Genomic DNA, 26,093 nt, shown 5'->3' with positions numbered 1-26,093 from the left:
AAAAACATAGCGGCCCGCTCCGACTTTGCACGGGCATAAAATATATATGCCTATGTCACTCAATGAAAACATGATTAAAATCGATCCAGTATTTTTGGTTCATTCATTACTGCCCTTGGCCTGCACGCATTAAATTTGGAGTAAAACAATTCCTCTTCCCCTATACTTACTATGAAGATTTCCTGCTATCTTTGGAATATCTAAATTCATACAATTTTTATTACATTACACATTTTTAAACGCAAATTTTAAATTTGTAATATCTCCGAAAATATTTGTTTAATTTACATGCTGTAAGGAACCATATTGATCTATATTAATTGCACACTGTATTTAAGGTACTTAATTCGATAAGGATTAATGCCGTATTGCTTAAAATAGCTTCGTAAATAAGCCATTTTCTCACGTAAAAAGTAAACAATAAAAATGGTTAATGTGGGTTATCCCTAAAAGATAAACATATACCATCGCGGACTTTTTTGTAGACCTTTTTATGGTGTACAATACTGTAGTATATTAATTTGATCTAACTCGTAGTGTTAGGCAGCGTTTTTGCTAATTGCTAAATAAGCCCAAAAAAATAGGTTAATTTACGACATCACGTTAGAAACCTCTAAAATTAGCAATGTTGCCTTAGTATATTATGCATGTATTATACATATAAACCTTCCTCTTGAATCACTCTATCTATTGAAAAAAACCGCATCAAAATCCGTTGCGTAGTTTTAAAGATTTAAGCGCACATAGGGATATAGGGACAGAAAAGGCGACTTTGTTTTATACTACGTAGTGATACAACGGTTCCAAAATAAAGTGTTGCATGCCATTGTCGATGCTCCTTAATATGTTTTAATTGAAGTGATACAACACGATATTTCTCTAGAACTAATAACGAGTGTAATTTAACATGTTTATGTGCAGTATTTCGAAAGAGTGACGTGCATCCCAAAGTACTCGATATGCAAAGTGACAGTGAAGTGCGTAGACTAAAACGTCTAACACCATCCGATCTGATTATTGGGCATATTAGACATTAGAATAACATTTAGAAAAAGATTAACTGATTGAAATAGTATTTTATACAGGAGATCACTTAATGAAGTCTTTAATCTAGTTAAGTTACAAGGCTACCAAACTAGGCTTTATCACTGGTCCAAAAGATAGAAAAAAACTATTAGCTCACAATGGACAGCTCATTATAGACAAATTATATATCGTCAGAAAGTGTTACAAATAACCTCGTTATCTAATACTAGAGTTCGATGCAAGAAGTATGTGGAAAAAAATCGGTGTTGTTAGTTAATGCTTGTTTGAAAGTTAATTGTTAGTTTATATATTTCAACCGCTACAAAGAATCTTAACGTTGAAGATGAATATGAAAAATATAAATAAATATATGCCTATTAATTAGTTTTAAAGGATTCTTTTTCATTTGAAGATTTATTATGAAATATCGGTAGAGTGTATTTTATTGAAATTATTGTCCATCGATAACCGCTACTTTTTTTGTCCATCTTTCAGGCAATTTACGGATTCCATGCCGAAATAATGATGTATCTTGTGAGGCTATACAGGAACCGACCTATCTTTGATTTCTACATAAGAAGTGAACTGCTGTTCAAACAAGTCACGACTAGTAATAATCAGATAGGGCAAGTTCTGGAGAATACGGCCCATTTTAATGTTTCCAGCTCGTATTCGGGCTGGGTATTTTTCACACAGTGCTCGAGTCAAACGCATAAAGTGTAGTCGATAGCAGTTCCCATTGATGGTTTCATTAGATTTTAGCAGCTCATAATATACCACACCAGTTTGATCTCAGTAAATAGAGCATTAGGTTGCTGGATCGCTTTGTCATTGATGGTGATGTATGCTGGTCCCATGATTTTTTCTCTTTGTAATATCGTAACGAATTCACTTTTCGTCACCATTAACAATACGATATTTGTAGATTTCAGTTTATACGGCATAAATATACAAGTTTCTAGATTAGAACCACGTCCAAGAAAGCAGAAATGGTTTAATTTCAACTCTCGACATTTTACACTGATCATCAACGAGTAATACCTTCAAAACGTCGTCTTAAAATGTTTTGACTGTATAGAAAGCACGATGTCTTAGGTGTCACACATAGCATTCAATAACCTTCAGCCGCCTTTTTCTCCAAATTGAAGTAAAAAAGTAAAACTTCATGCAAATGCGATTTACTCGGTACAAATTCAGTCATTTTCAACGTACTGAAATCACAGTCCTACTAAAAGACATATATTTAAAAATTAAATGCCTGTCACTGAGGCTGCAATGAATTCATGAAGTTGGTTACAAATGTAGTCGATGGGATTTAATACACAGTAACACCATCTGTTGAAAATATACTTTGGTTTTTATATTTCAGGATCGAAAATAGATTATTTTAAAATTAATTACTTTATTTTCACTCCATCCATAGAAAATTTGATGATAATTATATGGGTTTCCGTCATAAAATGAAACTGTTAATGTGCGCCACTCTCTTTATGGCGTTAATGTTTTTCATCGTGCCAACTATATCCAACAAAAAAAACTGGTTCGATATTTTTGAATGCGCGCCAGAAATCTTTCGTGAAACAGTAACGCGCGAATAGTGTTAATACCGTTGTTAATACATTAACAGGATTTAGAAAATAACTTAGCTGAACATTTCGTAATATTTTATACGTCTACATGTTAAAAAAATATGCTGCGTTTATTATAATCTCCTAATATTAATAGTATTTGGTTTAGCAATCTCCAACACCATATAACGGAACGCTTTTAGCCGGCTTGGTTGGCGCAGTGGTAAAGGCGACAGGACGGACTGTTGCCACAGCCGTGGTTCGAATCCTGCTGGGGCATGGTCGTCGTTTATGTTTGTAATTTTTTAATATTTGCAGTCCTACGCAAGGATGTCCGACAAGGAAAATGATCCCAGTCACGCCAGTAACTCGACTGGGTAAGATCTGGTTGTCTGATGTCTTCTGGGGTAATTTCTAAGTTGGTCACTCGCCACTGGGCAGGCTTGATGCTGGGGACCGCGGTTCGAAGCCCATTTTAAACAGTAGGTCCAGTCCCAGGTAAACCCTCTTTGGTAAAAATGATAATTTAAAATATAAAAACGAACGCTTTAATTATTTAAAATTATTGTTATTAAGAAAATAATATTTAAAAGATTTATAAATACAAACATACAGCACACTTAACTGACTAAAATTATGTATATTTTATTATTTATTAGCACATATGTTGCTACTGCTTAACATTAGTAGTATAAATAGGCTACGCTCAAGAAAAGTAGGAATTAGTTATCTTATTTAAAATACTGTACTGTAAAATTGATAATCACATAACCTTCAAATATTAGCTATTTTTTATGAGCAACACATATTTTTTTCTTTAGGTCTATTGGAATTTTGTCCAGACCATAAAATAAAGAGACTTAGAAGGATATCTCCCATATATATATATAAATCGTGAATCACCTATAAACTGGTAAAACAATTAACTTACAGTATTTATTGTAACCTTTTATGTAATACGTATACTAGCTGCATTAAATATTTATGAGAAATGAACTGATTTACACAAGAAAAAAATCATTTTTCGTTAAAACAAAGTACTTTCCACAACACAGCGCAAAAAAACTCTTATTTTTTTATTATTATAATAAGAAAATAAGAAAATCACTTCATTAAGTTATCACCTGTGTAAAATATTAATTAGTTAGTCTTATTGTAATGTCTATAATGTCTTATAACCAGATCGAGTGCTGCTAAACGTTTTAGTCTACGCATTTCACTGTCACTTTGCATATTTAACTGATTAACGAGCACATTGGGTGCACTAACACTCCTTTAAATTACTTAACACAAATATTTTGAATTACACACGTTATGACTTCTAAACAGATCGCGTTGTATCACTTCATTAGAGATATAGTATGTAGTATCGCCAATGGCACGCAACACTTTGTTTTGGAAACGGTGTATGATGGATATATTAGACTTGTTAGTAGTATCCATGGCCAGTGTTACACCGGTAACATCATGTAAGCACCACAGTTTCATTTCGTCTTTCAGACATCAGATAGATGATGTGCCTGATGTAACGCTGGTTATATATATATATATATATATATATATATATATATATATATATATATATATATGTATATATATATATATATATATATATATATATATATATATATATATATATATATATATCTCGGGGTTGCCAGATTAAGACGAAATTAAACACGTATTCAAAATCCAGGATAATATGTCTGCGTCTTTTGTAGGCCGTTATTCTAAAATGTAAAATTCGACATGCCTCAAGATCGCTACAGACCAAACAGGTTTAAGTATTGATACTTAATAAGATAAGTCAATACATCTGATATATTACAAATTGTTTTCCTTCGGCAACTATGTGCTTCTTCCAGATTAGGTATTGATCTAGATGCATAACAAGATATATAGCATCCTTAGCTTAGGGAGGTTGACATATATTGACACTCATTGGTGGGTATGTTTTTTTCTTTATGTATAATTTCTCAAAAACATTCGAGATTATAAAAAAACTTTTGTAAATAAAATCACAATTATTCTGGCTTCTAATTGTCTTCTTTCCTCTTTTTCTCTTTTCCAAATATAATGAAAATAATTTAACACTCTCTGATATATATTAAATCGTATTATACAATATATTTAATTAGACTTATTATTATTCAATTGTACTCTTGTTAACAAAAATATTTAAATTAGAATTGTTGAATTAGGTACTTAACAGTACATTTATTGTTTGAAGCTAACTCAGTAATAAAAATAAACCATACACATTTATTGCCACAGGTGTTGTTTATTAAAATGTTGTGACATTATTCTCCAAACATTTCCATCACGACACGAAATAAAGAAGATTTTTTTTCTCAAAAAAATGAATGCCAAGGTAATCTATAATCACAACGATACGAACAGGAGTGGTTTAACCTTCGCTGCATTTCTCAATTTGAACGTAAAGGTAGATAGCTACAGGTAGAAACATCGACTGTTATTATATAAATCACGTTGCGTGTTAAAACAATTGAAACATACTTAAAAACAATCCCTTTTCAACGAACCCAAGAGATTTATTTAATAATATTGTTATACTGATAATATTATTGTAATTTATATACGTCAAAATCTATTTATAAAACATTGTTATAGCTATAAATTGTTGGGGGCCTGCACGTATTTTAATCAGCGCTATCTATTGTGAAAACGCAACATCAGCCACAAGAACTTCAACTTTATCTTAACACAGTCGAATTGTGGTTGAAAACGTGGTGTATTAAAGCAAATGAGACAAAATCTACCCATGTGACATTCACCCTTGTAAAATTGAATAATCATGATCTTCCGCAAGCAGACAACGTTAATATCTGGGAATAACTATATGGAAAAAACATATAGTGACAAAACGCAAACAGCTTGGGGTTAAACTAAACTAAATGTTTATTATTAGATACTAAATTATTATTAGATAACAAGGTTTTGCTGAATAAGTCAATACTTAGGCCCATTTGGACCTATGGTATTGAACTGTTGGGTAATAGTTTTTAGAATAAGTTAGGATAGATTTTAAAATAAGATTTAGATTACAAGTTGTATAGTAGATCACTTACTGAAGTGATCTTCTACATGCCAGGATAGTTATATTATATAATTAAAATCATATAAAAATACTTATTGCCTACGGGCAGATTGTTGACGTCTTAGGAGATTAATAAAAAAAGCAACCCAACCTAACTGTTAAATGCAATGATTTTCACATATCGAACAAAAAACGGACCAGAGAACCAACAATGGACACCAAGACTTATTGGACTAAATCCCAGAATAAACTCTTAAAGAATCTTCAGAAAGTTTAAATTGGCAAGCGCGTTTTGAACAGCTGCATCCTCGCAGTTTACTGGCTTACCATGTGAAAAAAGAAGAGTTTTCTGTGTTGTATTGTAACTGGCGATGAAAAGCGGATTTAGTGGAATATATCTCAGGTGCAAAATATCGTGGATGGATAGAATAGTGCGAATCTTATTTTCATAAATGTAAAAGCGAGTCTTATTTGTTTATATTTCACGATATTTTCTTTTCCTTAAAACGCAAAGGTTCGTTAGGAATATCTATGGGACGAATCCATCTGGTAATTCGATATTTTAAACCTTTTTTTAATTCTCGGTCATTGATATTAAAAAAAGATTTGAGCGACAATGTAAAATGAACTAGGCGGGATTGCCGCTTTTTTCTTATTGTGGGATATGTCGCTTTTGCGGATGCCTAGCAAGAGAAATAATTAACATGAATGGCAACATTGTTGATACTTTTTCCATCCAAGGAACGTTAGAACTTCATAAGAGTTCATTTGTGAAAACGCGACGCTCAGAACCACTATCTTTTTTATCATTCAGTTAATTTTGCTTACAAATGCTGAATTTGTTCACACAGTACTCCAATTTTCTTCTTAGTTTCATTCCATTCTATTTATTCCATTAATTATTTTCTGTTTATTTATTTATATCTATTTTATTTTCCTCTATTTTATTACTTATTCGTATATTTCCCATAATCCTTAAATTAATTTAAAAAAATATAATATAATAATAATATAATAAATTATAACACTTATATAAGCCCAAAACTGATGGCAAAGTGGCCAAAGTAACTAATGTGTAGTTATGTTTTATTGATAATGTAAAGTGGTTCCTGCTGGCTCTTGGTGGCGGTGTATATATAGAGTGTTTGCCTTTTGTTTGTTGCCTACTAACTACTACTTTTAGCCTGTGTGGCTACTAATCTACTTCCCTTGATTTTATTGTACATCCATTATTGTTAGTGTCGAAGAAGAAAAAGCTGGCAGATCGCGTTTTACCTTCCACTCTATCATGTGCACATGTTACACTTCATCCTAGAATGTTTATCATTGTTATCATTTATAGTTATTATCTATTGTCCGTTATGTTTGCCCGTTATTGTTATTAACTGCTATGGAATAAGGTTGTTCTCAAACTTCATGATCTATCATTATCATTGTCTGTTATTGATATTTTCAATATCATCCGTTATCATTATCACTACATTCCGGTAGATTTATTTATCAGCATTAAGATCCGTTAGCATAATTAATTATCTGTACTATAGCTGCAAGTAATATTAACTGTAGTATCATTATTACCTGATATTAGATGCATCTGTCGTGATAATCACCAACCCTAGATATATTTCATGTATATTTTTAATTTTACCACTCATATTTTTCATTCATTAAAAATTAATTCCTTGGGTACGATTTCCAGTTAGTTCCTATTACCGTACCGGCAAAATCGAATACGATGAAGTAGATGCGAGGTATTATCAAAAATCTCTTTTATTGGAAAAACCTACGTGTATCATTGTGTACACCCGTAAACCAAAAACAAAGCAAAGTATTGTTTAAATATTTAAGGGCATATCTTGCCTGCACGTTTTCTTCCAACCCAAACAATTCGCATTGGCTTAATTAATACAAATAAAGACCGAACATATTTGCGCTTTCATGTTCAGAAAGTTTACTGTCTGGTAATAAACGCCTACTTTTTTACAATAGCGATTCAATTAAAAAGGTGTGCCTGTTACAGTGTAAATATTGACCAAACATATTAGATAATGAGCAGGCTTTAAAGACTATAAACATTAACCGAAAAATCATCGTTTATTTTCATAGAACACAAAACAGCTAGGTCAGCAAGATATAATGCAAGTCACGGTAAATAATATTCTACGAAGGTTGCCTCTTGTATAAAATGGATTGACGAAAAGTATCTTAGGGGTTTTTCATGTTTTACAAAGAGAATTTATTCATATAAATCTCAAAAACTGACAAATTATATATATATATATATATATATATATATATATATACACTAGCGACCCGCCCCGGCTTCGCACGGGTGCAATGCTGATACTAAATTAAATACACTACAGAAAAAATATGAACGTTGTATATAAAAACATAGCGGCCCGCTCCGACTTTGCACGGGCATAAAATATATATGCCTATGTCACTCAATGAAAACATGATTAAAATCGATCCAGTATTTTTGGTTCATTCATTACTGCCCTTGGCCTGCACGCATTAAATTTGGAGTAAAACAATTCTTTTTCCCCTATGCTTACTATGAAGATTTCCTGCTATCTTTGGAATATCTAAATTCATACAATTTTTATTATATTACACATTTTTAAACGCAAATTTTAAATTTGTAATATCTCCGAAAATATTTGTTTAATTTACATGCTGTAAGGAACCATATTGATCTATATTAATTGCACACTGTATTTAAGGTACTTAATTCGATAAGGATTAATGCCGTATTGCTTAAAATAGCTTCGTAAATAAGCCATTTTCTCACGTAAAAAGTAAACAATAAAAATGGTTAATGTGGGTTATCCCTAAAAGATAAACATATACCATCGCGGACTTTTTTGTAGACCTTTTTATGGTGTACAATACTGTAGTACATTAATTTGATCTAACTCGTAGGGTTAGGCAGCGTTTTTGCTAATTGCTAAATAAGCCTAAAAAAATAGGTTAATTTACAACATCACGTTAGAAACCTCTAAAATTAGCAATGTTAATGATAGTAGAATTAGAAACATAATATTTCGTCGTCACAGAAAGACATCTCTTAAATATAAACCTGCTTAGAATGTATTCAAGGTTTAAGATTAGTAAAATCATGCCTATCAAGAATAAATAGATATGTACGTATTTTTTCTCGTAAAATTAATTTGATTTTAATACGGTATAATTTTAAATAATATTTTTACATAAATCTACTCTGTAAAATAAATCTGGATATCTCTTTCCCATAAGGATTTGCCAACAGACAATGTATAATAAAGATAACAGCTTCAAGAAATGACTACATATCAGGGCTTCTTAGCAAATTCAAACCAATAAAAAGCTTTAAAAAACGTTGAATTTAACAGGTCAATTGAAAAATCCCCGTCCTACCATAGTAAAACACATGTTTTGGCAAAATTTGTTTTTTTTTTAATCAACATAACTCCCTTCAAGGGTGATACACTGACTATAGCGACCCTCCACCTTTTCGATATCATTTTTGTAGTACAATTTGTCCTTTGCTTCAAAATAGGCCCCAGATTCGGCGATCACCTCTTCATTCGACGAAAATTTCTTCCTAGCGAACATTCTTTTGAGATCTGAGAATAGCAAATAGTCGCGGGGGCCAAATTTGGAGAATACTACTCATTTTACCACGTTCAAACTTAGCATACCAATCCTTGATGGTTGATTTTCTTGGGGCAGCGTCTGAAAACTCGGCATCCAGCCAAGTTTTTTTCTTCAACTGTATTTTTTCCATTCAAAAAACAATATTTTATCAACACGCGAAATTCTATTTTATCCATTTTTTTCATAATAACAAAAGTTGCTTCACTCAAAATGCTATAATTCACAAACTAATGATCCGACAGTTGTCAAATTTATACACATATAATTTGAGGGTTAGGGCTAACTAAAAACATGTGGATTTAATTCTAGTAGCGCCATCTATGTGTCAGACCGAAAATGCGATAATTCACAAACTAACGATCCGACAGCTGTGAAATTTATATACGCATCTTTTGAGGGTTAGGGCTAACTAAAAAACATATGGATTTAATGTAGTTAGCACCACCCATGTGTCCAGCTAGGGACTTTTTAATTGAGCTGCTATCAAAAACTATGTGATTCAGCGGGACATACTAACAAAATCTCTAATTTTGTCTAATTTCTTTTTTATTTTGTCTCCTTCTCTAAAAACGACAAAATTTTTTAACAAATCTACTCAAATGAAGAAACAATTATAAACAAATCTCAAATAGCTATCATAGTAAATTTATGCATTACTAATAAGTTTAAAGACTAGATCTCGTACAGGAATCAGAGTCAGCACAAAATAATGCAAGTCATTATATAGAACCATATCAAGAATTAAATCTGCAAATAGTTCGACATTAAAGATGAAACATGCATTCGATATATTTATTGACTTATCATTGATCCTATAACATGAACAAATATTTGCTAAAAAATCTCGTGCCCCAATTTTGTTCATTAATTCTGATTTATAACTCATATATTAATATAAAATCATTGCAGAAATGCCAACTAGAATGTAGTTTAGGAGATGGATACTCCTTTCGAGCCATCTTGTAAATAACAATATATTGTACATTAATATTGCAGCATTTTGGAACTCTATTTTCCAAGATTATTTATTAACGCAATAGGGTAAAAAAACAGCATTTTGATTGATAAATCCTAAAACAGCTTTGCCTAAAATGCATTTGTTTGTTAACATGGAACAATTAGGTTTTTTTTTATTTGTTAAAATGTGCAAACCTTTAAATGTTGAAACTTATTTCATTGGAGTCTTAGGGTAAATGATGTGGTTCAGTGAATGGAGGTAAAACGAAATGAAACAGTGGTGGTTACATTATGTGACCGTTATTTATTGAAGCAATATAAAAATGTGGAAAATACAAAATAGATAAAACGGATGGCACTTGGACAGTCGATGGTGGTACGTCTAAACCAAACGATGGTCGGATACTGAATCATCGGAAATACCCTTCAATAACATCCCGGATAAACGTCTCGGGGTTGCCAGCTATTCGTTATCGGGTTCTAGTTGGCTGTGTTGGCACCCCGCCCGTGTTCAACATCTGGAATTATATTTCTGGGTATTTTGTAGACCGTTATTCCTCTATGTAAAATTCGACATGCCTCAAGGTCGCTACAGTATTTTAACGAATAATAATCTTAATATATTCCTGACAAATATATAAAAAATATATAACGATAAAGAGAATTATTATTGTATTTAAAAAGTGTGCGTTGGTTAAATAATTCGTAAAGATTAACTGAGATAATACAATACAAATATTTAGTGGTCGTTACACTATTCCTCTCTACAACCAAGTCAAATATATAAAATATAAAAATCATTTTATATCATTCAAAATTAAACTATTCTTTTGAACATAATAGAATCCAACCATTATCTTTTTCCCTTCCTTTCCCAAAAAAAATTCGAGAAAAAATACGTACATCTCCGTCTCACTTAGACGTCACACGTTAGAATGAAATAGAAATGAACCAATAAATGTGATTACATTATGTTATTGTTAATTTCTAAATATTAAAATTCAATGAAAGACATTTGGGAATATTATTCCATTCATTTTCTCGCAATGCCATTTGCCAATTTAAAATTATTAAAAAAAAAATGAAATGAACTTTATAGCACAAAGAATCAAACAATTATGTCCGTCTGTTATGATCAATAATCAATAACAACTGTGCATCTGGCTGAAAATTTTCAGTCGCTAGTATATTATCGACGAGTTCGACTGCTTTGCGACTGTCGACTGTTTCGTTTGTTTTTGACTCGATAGTTCCTAACACTAATTTCTACGGTTGACTGTTATTAAAATAACTCGAATGCGTTTTTTTTTATTAATACACCGAAGTAAAACAAATTCGGCTTTGATTAAAAAAAGTATTACACCAAGACCAGTAAAATTGCATCATTTTTTACATTTCACTTATCTGGTCAAAATTGTGTTCGCTTCGGTTTTGCAATTCCGTTTGTTTTCACAGTAAATTTAAGTCGCCTAGTCATTGATCTTAACGGTATTGTCGACATCCAAAGAACATTAGAACTCTCAGAAGTTCTAGGAACCTATTTAATAAAAGAACGAATCCTCATTTTTAAGAACTCTTAATAAAAAATTTTTGAAATGAGGGGACAGTCAGAAATCGGAGAGAGTAAAATCTGGCAAGTAGAAAGCAAGATGGAAACTGAATTCGTACATTAGATATAATATTTCAATATCAAAGTAACAGCATGGATATTTTCAGTTTTGTATATTCGCTTATTATTGACATAAATTTACATGCTTACACATCATATTTTTTAATAACCACTACGAACAATAACACTGATAGTGATATATACAAAGTTAACATACTTCAAATTACATTTAGATTCCCTGTCATTATGTGAGGTTAGAAAATTACCCTGTCCTAGTAATTTTGTTGGTGTTGTCACATCTAGAATATATTATAATTTTAATGATATTTTAATTTTGTACTAGTAATACATAAAATACTAATAGATACTTAAATACTTAAATTCATAAACCCTACTCATCTAAACTTCGCTATAATTTTGAAATAATATGATAAAATCAATATATGATGTTAAACTAATAAGTAAGTTAAAGCTTAACCACAGAATTAGCACATATAAACATTAATAAACATAATCAGATGTATATAATCGAAATGCGCATGCGCAGAACTAACCAACCAATCACATATTACATATTCTATCAAAATACAAAATAATACAACAATGCAGATACTTATTTTCAAAATTAGACCAAACAACTTGGGTATTCACGATTAATAACACCTGGAATTCATATTACAAATTATTATAATGGCGGCCAGGGCGCGAACCCACTTACTGGCCTAACGACTGTATTAAAGTGGCAGACCTACTGGATTTTTACATTTCGAAAGGTATCCTATGAAATCAAATAAAAATCGAGAGCTTGTGCGAAATTATCAACCAATAATACTGTATTGCTAATACTAGGCACGATAATCCTGAAAAGAAAAGGAAGACTAATGTTACTAACTGGGACGCGTTTAGGCATACAATGCAGGAAAAAATCAGCTTAAAAGTAAGACTCACATGTATTGACGATCTTGAGTGAGATGTCTTGGGTCCACTCCTGTATATGCTCTATACCACTGATATACCAACAACAAAAGAAACAGAACTTGGAACATTTGCCGACAACACAGTTATCATGGTAAAAGATATATCTCTGCCTAAGGCTGTAGAAAAACTACAAGTAGCAAATAATAAGATCTATAAATTGACTAGATATTGGAAAATACAGCTTAATTCCAGAATGATGGCGAATGACAAAAACCTAATTATACCACTTGACGAATATCCGATTCCTTAATTAGAATAACCTAAGGATCAATACTCAGCTCAATGGTACATTAAATTCGAAACATCAGGTTATGCATAAACCAGGGCAGATTATACTCAAAGCCAAGCAACTGTATTGGTTAGTCGGAAAATACTCTCAAATTGACCTAAAAACAAATAGATTGGTTTATAAGTCAATCATAAAACTAATTTGGACCTATGGGGTGTAAATATGAGGTTGTACTAAAACATCAAACCAACTAGTAATCCAACAGACCCAAAACAAAGTCCTACGATTAAATACCATTGCTTATTGCTACGTAACCACCGAAGAGCTGTATAATAACCTCGAAATCAAATGATGAAGTGATCCAAAATTTCGTCTTAAAATATGAAATAAGGTTAGTAGTAAATCACACCAACGTAGAAGTTATGTAGATACTGGACAACACGCAGGAAATCAGAAGATTGAAGCGAACTAAACCACACAAACTTGTATAGTGTATTCTTAACTTTAGCTTAAGTAGTTTAGTTTTATTTTAATTTCCGAAGTACATACTGATGTATTAATCTCGTACTCGCCTTTCTTGTCTATCAATGCAAGCACAACACAACAGTAGTAATAAATTAGTTTGTAAATTAAGATTGTACTAAATGTAAGATGTATTTAATTAAAATTAGTGTTGGGATCAATCGACTGAAATCGACTATCGACTGTTTAGTAATTGACAACTTTTTACTATCGACTGTTTCAGTCGCTATTTTTGGTTATTTTTAGTGTCGTCCTAGCCGCGACCTTGAAAGTAATGCGCCGAATTTATGCTTATATAGATTTATATGTAATATATGTGGTTTTATGTTTTTTTTTGTAGTTTGCTTGTAAATAACTATATATTGCAAATTAAAATAGCAGCATTTTGGAACGCTTGTTTTCGAGGGCAAAAAAATTAAATTGTAAATGATAAATAGTAAGATACTTTTGACTGGCATAATAGGTAATACTTTTTTGATAAACTTTCACGATTTTTGTCCAAGCCTTTTATTTGTCAAAACTGTTTTCCTACAATCTTGAAAACCAACATTAGGTTCCAAAGATTTCAGAAATTGCATCGATTCCAAAAGATTTGAAGAATTTTTTGCAGTAGCAGTTGTTAAATTTCTTTTAAAAATATTAACGGCAACTTTACAGATTAAGCAGTATTTGGAAATCATTTTGGAGTCATTTATTGGGCGTTTAGAAAACCCATTGAATATATACGTTTAGGTTTTATTTAGTAGTCATGGTTATTGAACATCTTTAGTTCTTAGGTTTTGTTTAAGTTGTATTGTACTATTTATATTTATTATATTATGTTATGACAGTTAAAAATAGCAATTAATATATTAAAACACGATAAAACATTTGTGGTGTTATTATTCCATTTCTTTTAACAAATCCACAGAACATTCAGTATTAATAAAGTAGACCTACTTTAAAATTATATTATTTATTACATATTAATAGAAATTAGTAATATTTTTTGTATCCTTTTCTTTTTTAAAGTTAATAGCACGTGAATAAATATATATACATCTCTGTCTCGCTTATACTACGATTGGAGAATATAAACACATTTAAAATTAACTGGTCTAAGCATTTATGTCCGTCCTTTCCTATCTCACAACTTATACAGACAAGAATTCCTACATCTTCGTCTGACATCACGAATGAAAAAAAAACGGCCGAACCGTGCATTTGACTGAAAATAGTAATTACTATTTTCAGTCGCTATTTTTTGACTATCGACTGTTTCGACTGTCTTCAGTGGATAGTTCCCAACGCTAATTAAAATATACTACATATTGTTTGCTTCCCTGTAGTCTTTTTATCTATGGTATATTGTTTGACCTCTAAATTAATTATGCAGTGACATTCAGAGAAGGCAATGCATGAATGTTTCTTTTGGCAATACAATTTAGATGCCCGTCATAAAAATTTAATGGTTATATAGACGGTTAAAATGTAATGACAGTCAAAAATACCAACCCGCACGTACCGCACGAATGTTTTGTAAATAAAACATTTCGCTATAGCGGTTTATCAGCATCGTAAAGAGCGCTTGCTTTGGATCCTTTTCGACAGGAAACTGTTACCACCTGGCAACAATATACGCGAACGAATAACGTATGCATTTGAAAAAGAACGAATGTTGTTATTTTAAATCGTTGCGAAAGCGAATTCTCCTCTTCGAAAGGTCAAACTGTTTATCCTCTTTGTCTTTTCGTTTCGTTTTTTTCTTTTGTTCGGTCTGAGCCGCCGCTGATCAAAGTTGTGTTGTATAAATTTACGTTAAATGTGTGATAGAGACATGAACACAATTTTAATCTATGTCCATAGGAAAATAGTTAAAGTTTTGTGGCTGGATATGAAAAATAGAATTTTGTGATTTTATTTTTAACTTGACTAGAAGTCTTGAAGTGACTATCTTAAATTTCTTTGAAAGTTTGAACTATGTTTTTGGTACAATAATTCATTGTTCTCGAACTTTATGGGTTCTCCAGGCTATTTTTTTGTGACATCAAAATCACCACTTCCAAATCGTTGAAACCATAACCGACAATTGAGATATGACAGGCCACCATTACCGAAAGTTTCTAAACATGTTTGATGGACTTGTGACAGCAGATTTCTTCAAATTAAACAACAAAAGTAATAAATGTTGAAAATGTACCATGTACATGTCTGTATACTGAATAACTCAATAATACTAAATGAAAAAATGGTGTTTTATACAGAGAAATGTCAAAAACATCGAATTTAACAGTTAGGTTAGGTTGTTTACATGGATACTTTGTATTTTCAGCAACAGATAAAACTGTGAAAACACCTCTGCTTGAATACAGGAAATAATCCATAAGTAAAATTCCCTCAGCATTTCACATTAGCACTGATACTAACATTATAGCCATCAAAAATCAAAAACAGTTCTAAAAAATGTCAAATAATGTCTCAAATATCATCGATAGTATTAAAAAGACTATCACTATTAGGTAATGCAGTATGATTAATCTATCAAAGCATCAATTCAAAGAAAAACGGACATTCGGGAACAAGAATATTCGCTTTTCACAGCTGACTTACCGCGCGAATCGAAATCACCCATTTTTTTCATCGTATGCATTTTATTCCGAAGATTGCGGAGCTAATTCGAAAACCGGCCTGGTTATTGTTTGTATACTTATCCATACTTATAGTCCTTCCAATAAAAGTCAATGCACGTTATAAACAACGTCGATCGTATTGCAAAATCCCTTTAAACTCGGAGTATTTTCCATTCTCATTTTACTAATTAGCATTACTCTAGTTAAAAGGAGACAGAATGAAGTTTGATGCGTCCGAACATGTAACCAAATCGATCTATATAATTAGATTTGTGTTGGTAGTGATCGACCAAGCGTTGTCACATGTCAATGTAAATATAATAAAACAACTCTAACATATAAACTATTGTGGCTGTTTAATTAACCGTAGTTAAATCCCTTAATAAATATGCATTAGATGTCCATAATGTTAAAATAAATTATATATTATAACGTTATTTTTGTTTCATTATTCTATTTACATTAGGATTTTGTTATCAGAATGTCAAAATAAATAAAAACTTAAATTTGGTGCGGCAACGTTGCATTATGGTATATGGTAAAAAATGATTATAAAAATACTTTGTTTTTAATAAATTTCAACATAATACCTAGAAGTCCACTTAACTCCGTGAATAATCCGAACAAACAATACAATGCAACTCTGGATGGATTCAACAAATCCTATTGTACGCATTCGGAAGATCTATTATTAAATTTGCGGATGTGTACATTCCGAAAATATGTCAATTCATCGAATGAAATCTAATTATAGGTAATAAGTAAGCACATTTGAATTAAATTTATAAATATAATAAATTTCTTTCTAATAACGCGAAAATCCAGGAATTCTCATTCTATCCACCCACCTTTTATTCTCCTTAATTTTTTAAAATAGTTTTTTGTGGATAAAATCGTTTCTTTTTCTGTTAATATGTTTCTTATTGTCCCTAGTAGTTATACCGAAAAAATATCGATATACCTTTTGTAAAGTACCGATATTTTTCCTAGTTTATTTTTCCTATTTTTATTTCCTAGTCCCTCTCCCAAATCTGAAAAACAAACTGAAAAAATGCTAAAATTAAAAAAAATTGTCTGACAAAAATAAAACAAACCAGGATGCAGATTAAAAAACAAACCGAGAGAGCTATATAGCTGGATATCGATCGAATCACGATTGTATAGACAAGAATTAGCACTTTGTCATATCGGGCGCGAAAAACGTGCGATGTCGTTTTTATTGACATTCGTACATTGTATTGTACTAATTGGCACCCACTTTGGACAGTTTAATCTCATTCATAACCATAGAGTATATATAGAGATATAGATATTCACTGAGCATCGAATTACATGTAAAATAATGGAAATGTTCCAACTAAGACTAAAATCTCTTACGAAAGCTTCTTTTATCCATTCTTCTATGAGGCTCCAAAATTTGACAATAGCATAACAACCATATGCTTAAAACAATATATATATATATATATATATATATATATATATATATATATATATATATATATATATATATAGCGACGAAGAGGATATTCATATCACAGTAATGTTACAACATTGAATAAAACATCCAGATATAAACTTGAAATACAGTTTCAATCAAAGACAGTCATTAGCATATATTTCCATCACAGTTTTTTAAATATACGACAATAACAGAACTTTGTAAGTATAAATGTGCAGCTCCCCGACAGCTATAATACAATCTGCATTTTTATACCAACAATAAGGCTATGGATTTAGCAAGGATTTCACATTTTAATCTTTTTATATACAAACACAATTATAATACACAAAAGCTGCCACGTTTTTTTTAAAAATAAATCTCAATGATATATTATGAGGTTGATAAAATGCATTTTACGAAGAATCCATGTCAGGGCAAACAAATAAATGCAACGCAGACAAATAAAAGACGCAGAGATATTTTTACTTATTTTGCCGCTGACCTAAATGCATCTTTCTTCGTCAAGCAAGCCTGCTGCAGGATATAGAGATATTTTTAGACTTGATATTTATAAATACCGATGAATAAATAATTAAAATAACGTACGAATTTAATTAAATCCACTTCCTACTTAAAATATATTCAAATGCTATACAAAATAGTGACGATTCACATATTTTTTGTCTAATATTACAAAATAAATGTGTTCACTTGCTCGTATCGATAGATCTAATTTTTTAAACATAAACCCAACGTAACCCTGAATATATTTGTTTATTTATACCGTATAATTTCCATTTTCAAATCAACAAACGGTTGCAAATGTAAAAATCCTTTAAAGTTTTTTTGCTGTTTATTGTAAAAAGTTATGAGGGAGATGTTTAAACAAAAACTAAAATGATAAATGTTAAATTTAAATATTTTCATTGATTTTTTATCAAAATCTCTCAAAGTATTAACTCTCTACAATTATAAATCATTCAGGCTAGTTTTCAGGCCATCCCTAAAAACAGTAATACTAAACAAAGACCTAAACAGATATAGGTTAAAAAATTAGGCCTAAAAAACTTACTGACTTTATGCACGTAGACACTCTTTTAGTGAAAGTTGTATTCCGAGTTTTCTTCTTTTATAGCAATAATTATATACGAGAACATTTACACTAATAAAATATTGCTTCATTTATTTTAAAGAACTATTACATAAATTAATTAAAACACTGGAAATGATCGTTTAAATGACATTTTAAAATACTCTTAATAAATAACACAGTACACTAAAGACAGAAATCATATTTATCATAATATTTTAAGTCAATTAATAATTTTTAAATAAAAATTCTATTTAAATCATAAGTATTTTTGATATGAAGAGAAATACAATCTATTCAATGAAAGTACTTTAATTATCTAAATGACAAGTACTATTAACTTATTTAGATAGAGTTTTTATTTATAAACACACTAACTAATGCGCGAGATCAAATAACCTTCACACGTGTTCAAAACTATATTATAAATTTCACTAACATAAAACAGGCTAATGCTGGTAAAATTGCACAAATTCAACCGATATAAAACAAACTCAAAGTTTCCTCAATAATTACGAGGTTATAAAACATAATCAACCTAGAAATATAGATATTTGTTTATGTTATAGTTTACAAATTTCTGAAAAAAGTATTCCACTCCCTCCTTTATACGCATTATTTTCTTAATTTGTGTTTGAAAGAACAGAAAATCAAATACACAAAACGACATAGATATAACTTCTATGTCACAATATTCAAACAAGAAAAAAAATAGGGAAAATCACTCACTTTGCGAATGTCGATGATCCCTTGTATCTCTTGTGAAATCAGCTGTGCATAGCAGCGTTGCCAAACTAACCCTGACGTTTAAATAAAATAATAGCGCGTGTGGCAACCTAGTGTTCCAGTATCGATCCTCAAATTTTCGGGGTCCACATAAAAGATGACAGGATCACACCCGAAGTTTCAAAAATTTAACACTGATTAGTTTTTTGACACAATTCACTGTCAATTTTGGAAGAAATAAAATGAAAAAATTAAAATAAGAGCGAGTATGTCACATATCACCGTAGTACACTGACACAGACCTAACAACTTGACAAAAGGTGAAAGTGGCTTAATATTTGCTCTCGACTGAACATAAATAATATTGAGACGGTCAAATTCAAATTGTTCAAGTAACAATTCTGCACAGAACAATAGAATATTGTCATAAACCAAAAACTTAGAGGGCTATCTTGCCAATAATTGCTGTTCGTCTACCGACAGCGATATCTCAATTAGAACTGGCAACCGTTCGTACATCCAGTCCTATTCACCACAAAATTCTGCTTTGATACGTTGATTTCAAGACAAATGTTTTATTTGCCATGCGCAGACCAAGCAATTATTAAGGATTTTCAGTTCGTCTGTGGTAAGAAACATAATAGAGATATTTAGCACAACATATAAAATCCCGTTAATATATTCGTTAACTTTCCAATTCACTTTTTAATTAATTGATCTGGTAACTGAAAAAGTCCTTAATTTTTGTATTCTAGCATTATTAAAGGAATGTTATGGATATTTACTAAATATTTTTCGTCAATAATTGACCAAATTAATATAACGTTATCCGATTGTCATGTTAACTTATGAGTAACAGATACTTATTGTTGTTTACGTATACCGTACCATACTGTCTAACTTTCTTGTTATTCCTGATCTCATAAAACAGCTGGTTATTATCATAGCCTTTAGACATTGGTTTGACGTATTTATTAAGAGATAATATTAGAAAATCCATTAGGTGTATTGCGGGTCAAGTAAATTTTTTCTTTATATATATTGGCGATTATATTAGAGATTATATCCAAATATGTCATTCATAAATTTAAATTGACAATTTTTGTTAATAGTGTCTAATTAATTATAATTTAAGTAATTATTTTTGTTTTAATAATTAACGAAACAAATTAAATATGCAAAAACCAAATTAAAATACGATATTTAAGTAGATGTATTTTTTAACTCAAATAACAAATCATAATTTCCAACCCTCTATTATATTTTGGCTGTAATAAAAAATCAATAGCTAATCACTGAATAATGCTATTAAAAGACGCTTTCAGGATAAAATATTTATTTCAAATCAAATACTTGACTACTTGTACATGGTGCATTAATATCTATCACAGTATCTTTATCACTAGGACCACCTATATTGACATTAGTATCTTGAATTTTGGTTGCAGATGTCCCTACCAACTCTGGAGTAATTTCAACAGTTATTACAGATTCAAGATTGGTCTCCGACTCATCACTCAGTATCCCATCTTCATCCTGTTGAGGATTTGGAGTATTGTTAGGGACTAGAACCATGTGTTCATCAGTTCTGTTATGAAGAGTAACCGTACTTGGAGGAATATATCTAGAAATTAAATTGGAAATTATATAACAATACTTTATATCTGTAATATTAGTATACCGGACAACACATGATCTTTGCCACCAATTATACCACATCCGCGCATGAAGTCTAATAACAGAGTACACCCAGAGATAGTATCCAAACAGCATCACAACAATCATAACAAGTAATGAAATTGATGTCCATCTAGCTGCTGGAACTTGGGCAAATTTTTGCTGACTGTAGTATTCAGATGAATATAGACATACATATGTAACTATAATTGCCAGGGGTGTTATAATCTACAAATGTATCTTAAAAAGTTAACAATTTCTATTACATCTAAATATAGTTAAATTTAGCTAAACTGTGTTTAAATTTTGACTAGATTTGTTACTTTCCACACCCTAATAATACAATTTGGCTAACTATTTTTGGGAGGTAAGTTTGTTTATAGTAATATATATATATATATATATATACATATATATATTAAATACTTCAAAAATGATATATACCGTACAAGCAACAATATCTCCTCTGACTCCTTGCCCAGGATATCTAGAACCATATAACAACCATTTCCAAATTGATTTCGGCGACGTATATTTAGGAGTCCTTTCAGTTTTGAATATCTGATGGCATAATTCACATGTAGTTGTACCAGACTCTCCGAGCCATGTCTCCAAACAACTACGATGAACAAAAGCAACTGTGCCCTTTTAAATTAAACATTAATTAAAACAGCATGTTAATTCGAAGAATACAGCGACATACCTTACAGTGGCATGGAGCTATAAGTTCCTCTGGTTTTTCATTATCATAACAAATTCGACAATGCACAGAAGCCACTGATAATTTCCTTGTTGGGGATTTAGCTTCTGTGATGGCCTCTTCAACTTCCGTTGTAATATTTTCCATTTCACAAGCACAATTATATTAAAATATGAACAAAAATAGATTTTAAGTTTTTAAATATAGAATATGGATCATGTTTTATACAAAAAATGAAATAGATTTGTTAATTATTATAAAAATGTATAATTATAGAGTCGAAATTATGAAACGCGTTATACGTTTCTGAAACGACTTTGTTTTTGTATCATTCGGAAGGTGAAAAATATGACTTTGATTTTTAAAAGTAATTTAGTCTTGGCAGCTACTATTTTACGTCAATTAGGGTTAATTGTAAACGTGTTTTATGGGTTGCCTGGTTTTCATCTCAATAAGTTAACCTAAAAGTTTTAAGGATTTTTAGAAAATAAGAATTTAATCGCGTCGTTAAAAACAAGAGGCAATTTTAATCAAAATATACTTATTTATAAGACATAATTATGACTGATGAACAGGACAAGGTATACACTTTTATATAACTTCATCACAAATTAAGTTTAAGTAGAAATGGATAGTTTTGCTTTTTCTGTTAAAGGGAATAATTGTTTTTGGCAGAGATATTACTAAAATACCATGTTTTCGTAACAGCTTTTTATACGGAGTTAGTGGAGGACTTGCATTTGGACTAGCACATTTTTTATTTACAAGTAGAACTTTAAGATCCGTCAATTATTCAGTGTATTCATTTTCAATGATAACTATAGGGTACTGGATGCATTGCAGGTAATCAGTTTTAATAATTATATAAATTATTTTAGTTCATGAACTTTTAGGTATAATTATTCCAAAACAAAATTTGAGGTAATGAGATTACAAGAAATGTTAGAAAAGCAAGCGATGTTAGAAGGTACAGATCAATTTCCTCAAACAAATCAACAACCAGAAATTGTTGATGTATAATAAGAAAGTTTTTGCTGTTTTTCATACCTTGACAGGCTTTAAACATTATAATTAAGTTGTAGAGAAACAAAAATTGTAAATATATAGTTCGTAAAGTAGTAATTTTAATTATTCTTTTTATTTAGTGAATAATTTAATGTTGTTTTAATCAAAGGTCCCGTTTTACATATAATATTGAAAATACAGTATAGTATAAAAATATCATTGCCAATGAGTTAATTTCAAATTTCTTTAAAATATATGATTTAAAAGAATATAAAAATATATTCTTATATATTTACGTAAAAATTTACAAAACTGAGTCTAAAACAAAAATGAAATAAAAAAAACTATTGATCCATAAAATATATTAATACAGCAAATTTTTGCCTGTAAATTGTCATATACAGTAAGTGATTTCTAATAAGGTAAACTTACAATAATGAAACAAAATCTATAGTCCATTCAAAGGTATTATATATATATATATATATATATATATATATATATATATATATATATATATATATATATATATATATATATATATATATATATATCTGAATATATATCCGAGCCTAGGTGGTATTGACATTAAATAAACATTGTAATTAAGTATAACTAATTATTGTGGTTTATTTTATTATCCAATGAATAAATTGATTTTTAATTTGGTGCTTTAATCCTATAAAAAGTGTTAGTATATCTTAAAAATGTATATAAAATTTAAACATTACATATCGTATATAAAAATTATAGGTTTATATCTGACATCTGATTTGACATTTAAAAAAATAGAAAATGAATAAATGTACTGATACTATATGAAAAAGTAACTTTGGTTAAAATTAATTAATGGGTGAATAAATATAAAAAATACGTATATATTTGCAGAATAGCTTTAAGAAGCTGTTATATATTTATATGTAAAATTAAATAGTTTATACACACTACTTATTATCTTTAATAGGTAAGCTAAATACCAATTTTCAGCAGTTAATTCAATCTGCTAGTATCCAGATCTGAACAATCTAAATGCAATTTAAATCTAATAAAAATCAGTAAATAATTTTGCTAGTGAATATATGAGAATAATAAAGACTGTTATCTAATTATTACTTTATTATTTACATTCATTGTCGTTAAGAGGAAAACTCGCTCTGACGCCGGTGACGATATTTACATTCGGCTGTGGGTTGCCGCTATTTATTGAAGACCCAGAATAACTAATTTCCGTATTTTGTGTTTAAAGATTTAATGGATTACGGATTTGTCACACGCATGTGCATTTTTAATATAACTCACGTAAAATTCACACTGCGCATGTATAAAACGGGTTTTAGAACAAGGTTATAATCATTTATAATAGTCTGTATTGTATTGATATTTAGTGCGTTAGTTTACGGAACTGATTTAAAAGAAGTTTTACGTGCACGGTTTTTTTTTTCGGTTTCGAAATAGAACAAAACGTTAACCAAACGGAACTATTCCACTCTAGAAAACAGGCAAGGGTTTGTTGTGATATCGATGAACAGTCGAATTTAGATAACAGCGATTCATCAGTATCATCAGACGAGAATGGAAATGACATCCTCATCTGATGAGACTGATGTTGGCACAAAATATAGAGACTATTCCCTCTGTTCTCTTTGCTCCGTCTATATTGGGCACGACACCGATGTGGAGAGCAGAAGTGATTTAGAACATAAAGAAAACCAAGATGAAATAATTCATTGGACAAATAAACCTGTTGGAATGATGAGTTACTTGTTTACCAAAACCGAAGAACTTATGATTCGACCAACAGAAAAGACTCCAATAGTGTTTTTTCGTTTACTGGTTAACGACGGGTTTCTTACGAATATAGTGGAACAAACAAACAACTATGCGACGGAAATATTTCAATCACCAGGCCTTCGAAAGATGTCCCGGATTACCTCGTGGAAAGACCTCACACCCTCGGAGTTATTAGTTATTCTGGACATCTTTCTGCACATGAGCAATGTAATGTTATGGAGCTTACAGGATTACTGGAAGAAAGACCCCTTCTTCCATCAAGAAGCCATTTCGAAAAGTCTAAGCCGCAACAGGTTCTTCATCGCTCTACGAGCATTGCATTTTTCAAGAAATCCTGAACCTGAGCGACAAGTATCCGATAGCAGACTCCACAAAATACGCCCAGTGATTGATTTTTTTAACAATAGAATGGCTGAGGTCTATTATCCTGGGCGGGAATTGGTTCTAGGTGGGCCGATGATTTTGTGGCGAGGAAGACCTGTTTTTTCGGGAAAACATAAGAAACAAGCACCACAAGTATGGGGTGAAGTTATGCCCGTTATCCACGTGGAATGGAATGGTGCAAAAGTTTGCGGTATATACAGGCATGGCTGATGATTTAGGAGGTAACCAGCATGCCAAAAAAGTGGTTATATATTTGATACAAGACAAACTAAACGTTGGGCATAGCGTATATCTGGACAATTATTATAATAGTCATGATCTGGCCCGATCACTGCTTGAGCAGAAAATTCATTGTACCGGTACTTTACGAACTACCAGGAAAAATACACCCAGAGCAATACAAACAACAAGATTAAAGAAGAGATAGACTATCGCTCTATACGCCAAACGAATTTTGATTGGAAAATGGAGGGATAAAAGAGAAGTTTGTTACATCACTTTCGAACATCAAAATCGCATGGTCGAAATTGACAACAAGAGACGCACAATGAAGTTACGTAAAAAACAATAAATTCATGCTCGGAATGGTCAAGTAAGACTAGCTGTCGAATTTTTTTTCAGAACGAAGGTACCAGAAATTATTTATACATACAATAGAAACGGTCCTTGTTGCCACATATAGACAAAAAACCTGACCACAGCGCGAAAGAGAAGTCGCATAAAATCGGGAAACTAGAATTTGATTCGGGAAAAAACAAGATTCCCGCCAAGAGATGTAAATCCTGCAGCCTTAACGGTAAACGAACCGATACCATTTACGAATGTCTCGGTTGCCCTGATAGGCCAGGATATTGCCTCAAATGCTGTTCAATTTATCACAATTAAATGTTTTTTATTCATTCATTCAATATATAGTGCAATAGTAATCTTCACCCTTTTATGATTATTAAATGTTGAAAGTAGCATAAAAAAAGACTCTTGTCTAAATACAATACTGCTATTTAAAGAGTCATTTTAATTGTAATTTTTTTCATTAACAAATGAATGAGTTAGTGATAATGCATTAATTAATAGTATTGTC

General features: G+C 30.8%; 3 protein-coding genes across 9 annotated transcripts in view; 1 reads left to right on the top strand and 2 right to left on the bottom strand.

The window, feature by feature from the left end:
- Nucleotides 1–20,009, bottom strand: part of Ip6k (Inositol hexakisphosphate kinase) — a 123,600-nt gene extending 103,591 nt beyond the window's left edge. Inside the window, exon 1 of one of the 6 annotated variants that reach the window (XM_076394748.1) lies at nucleotides 19,459–20,009. The gene's annotated coding sequence lies outside the window, so the exon portion shown is untranslated. Of the gene's footprint in view, nucleotides 1–19,454 lie in introns of all 6 variants that reach the window. The other 5 variants (XM_076394743.1, XM_076394749.1, XM_076394746.1 and 2 more) reach the window with 5 other exon arrangements.
- A 765-nt stretch (nucleotides 20,010–20,774) lies between these two features.
- On the bottom strand, nucleotides 20,775–22,115 carry LOC143191578 (E3 ubiquitin-protein ligase MARCHF3). Its single transcript, XM_076396788.1, has 4 exons — nucleotides 21,836–22,115; nucleotides 21,577–21,777; nucleotides 21,137–21,360; nucleotides 20,775–21,079 (listed from the first exon to the last, which is right to left on the bottom strand). The coding sequence occupies exons 1-4, from the start codon at nucleotides 21,977–21,979 to the stop codon at nucleotides 20,791–20,793; spliced, it is 858 nt and encodes a 285-aa protein (XP_076252903.1). The 5' UTR covers nucleotides 21,980–22,115; the 3' UTR covers nucleotides 20,775–20,790.
- Nucleotides 22,116–22,255: 140 nt separating this feature from the next.
- On the top strand, nucleotides 22,256–22,960 carry l(3)87Df (cytochrome c oxidase assembly factor COX20 lethal (3) 87Df). 2 transcript variants are annotated; one of them, XM_076396789.1, is made up of 3 exons: nucleotides 22,256–22,413; nucleotides 22,488–22,675; nucleotides 22,726–22,960. In XM_076396789.1, exons 1-3 carry the CDS (start codon nucleotides 22,393–22,395, stop codon nucleotides 22,850–22,852), a joined length of 336 nt encoding a protein of 111 aa, XP_076252904.1. In that variant the 5' UTR covers nucleotides 22,256–22,392; the 3' UTR covers nucleotides 22,853–22,960. The 2 variants fall into 2 exon arrangements, with proteins under 2 accessions (XP_076252904.1, XP_076252905.1); XM_076396790.1 differs by having other exon boundaries at nucleotides 22,278–22,413; nucleotides 22,541–22,675.
- Nucleotides 22,961–26,093: the final 3,133 nt, after the last annotated feature.

Source organism: Rhynchophorus ferrugineus, unplaced genomic scaffold, assembly GCF_030347505.1.
Source record: "Rhynchophorus ferrugineus isolate W39M unplaced genomic scaffold, kcgeb_rfMv2 rfM2, whole genome shotgun sequence".
NCBI lineage: Eukaryota > Metazoa > Arthropoda > Insecta > Coleoptera > Curculionidae > Rhynchophorus > Rhynchophorus ferrugineus.
The sequence above is the reverse complement of the archived record's forward strand: the minus strand, read 5'-3'. Positions and strand labels throughout refer to the sequence as shown.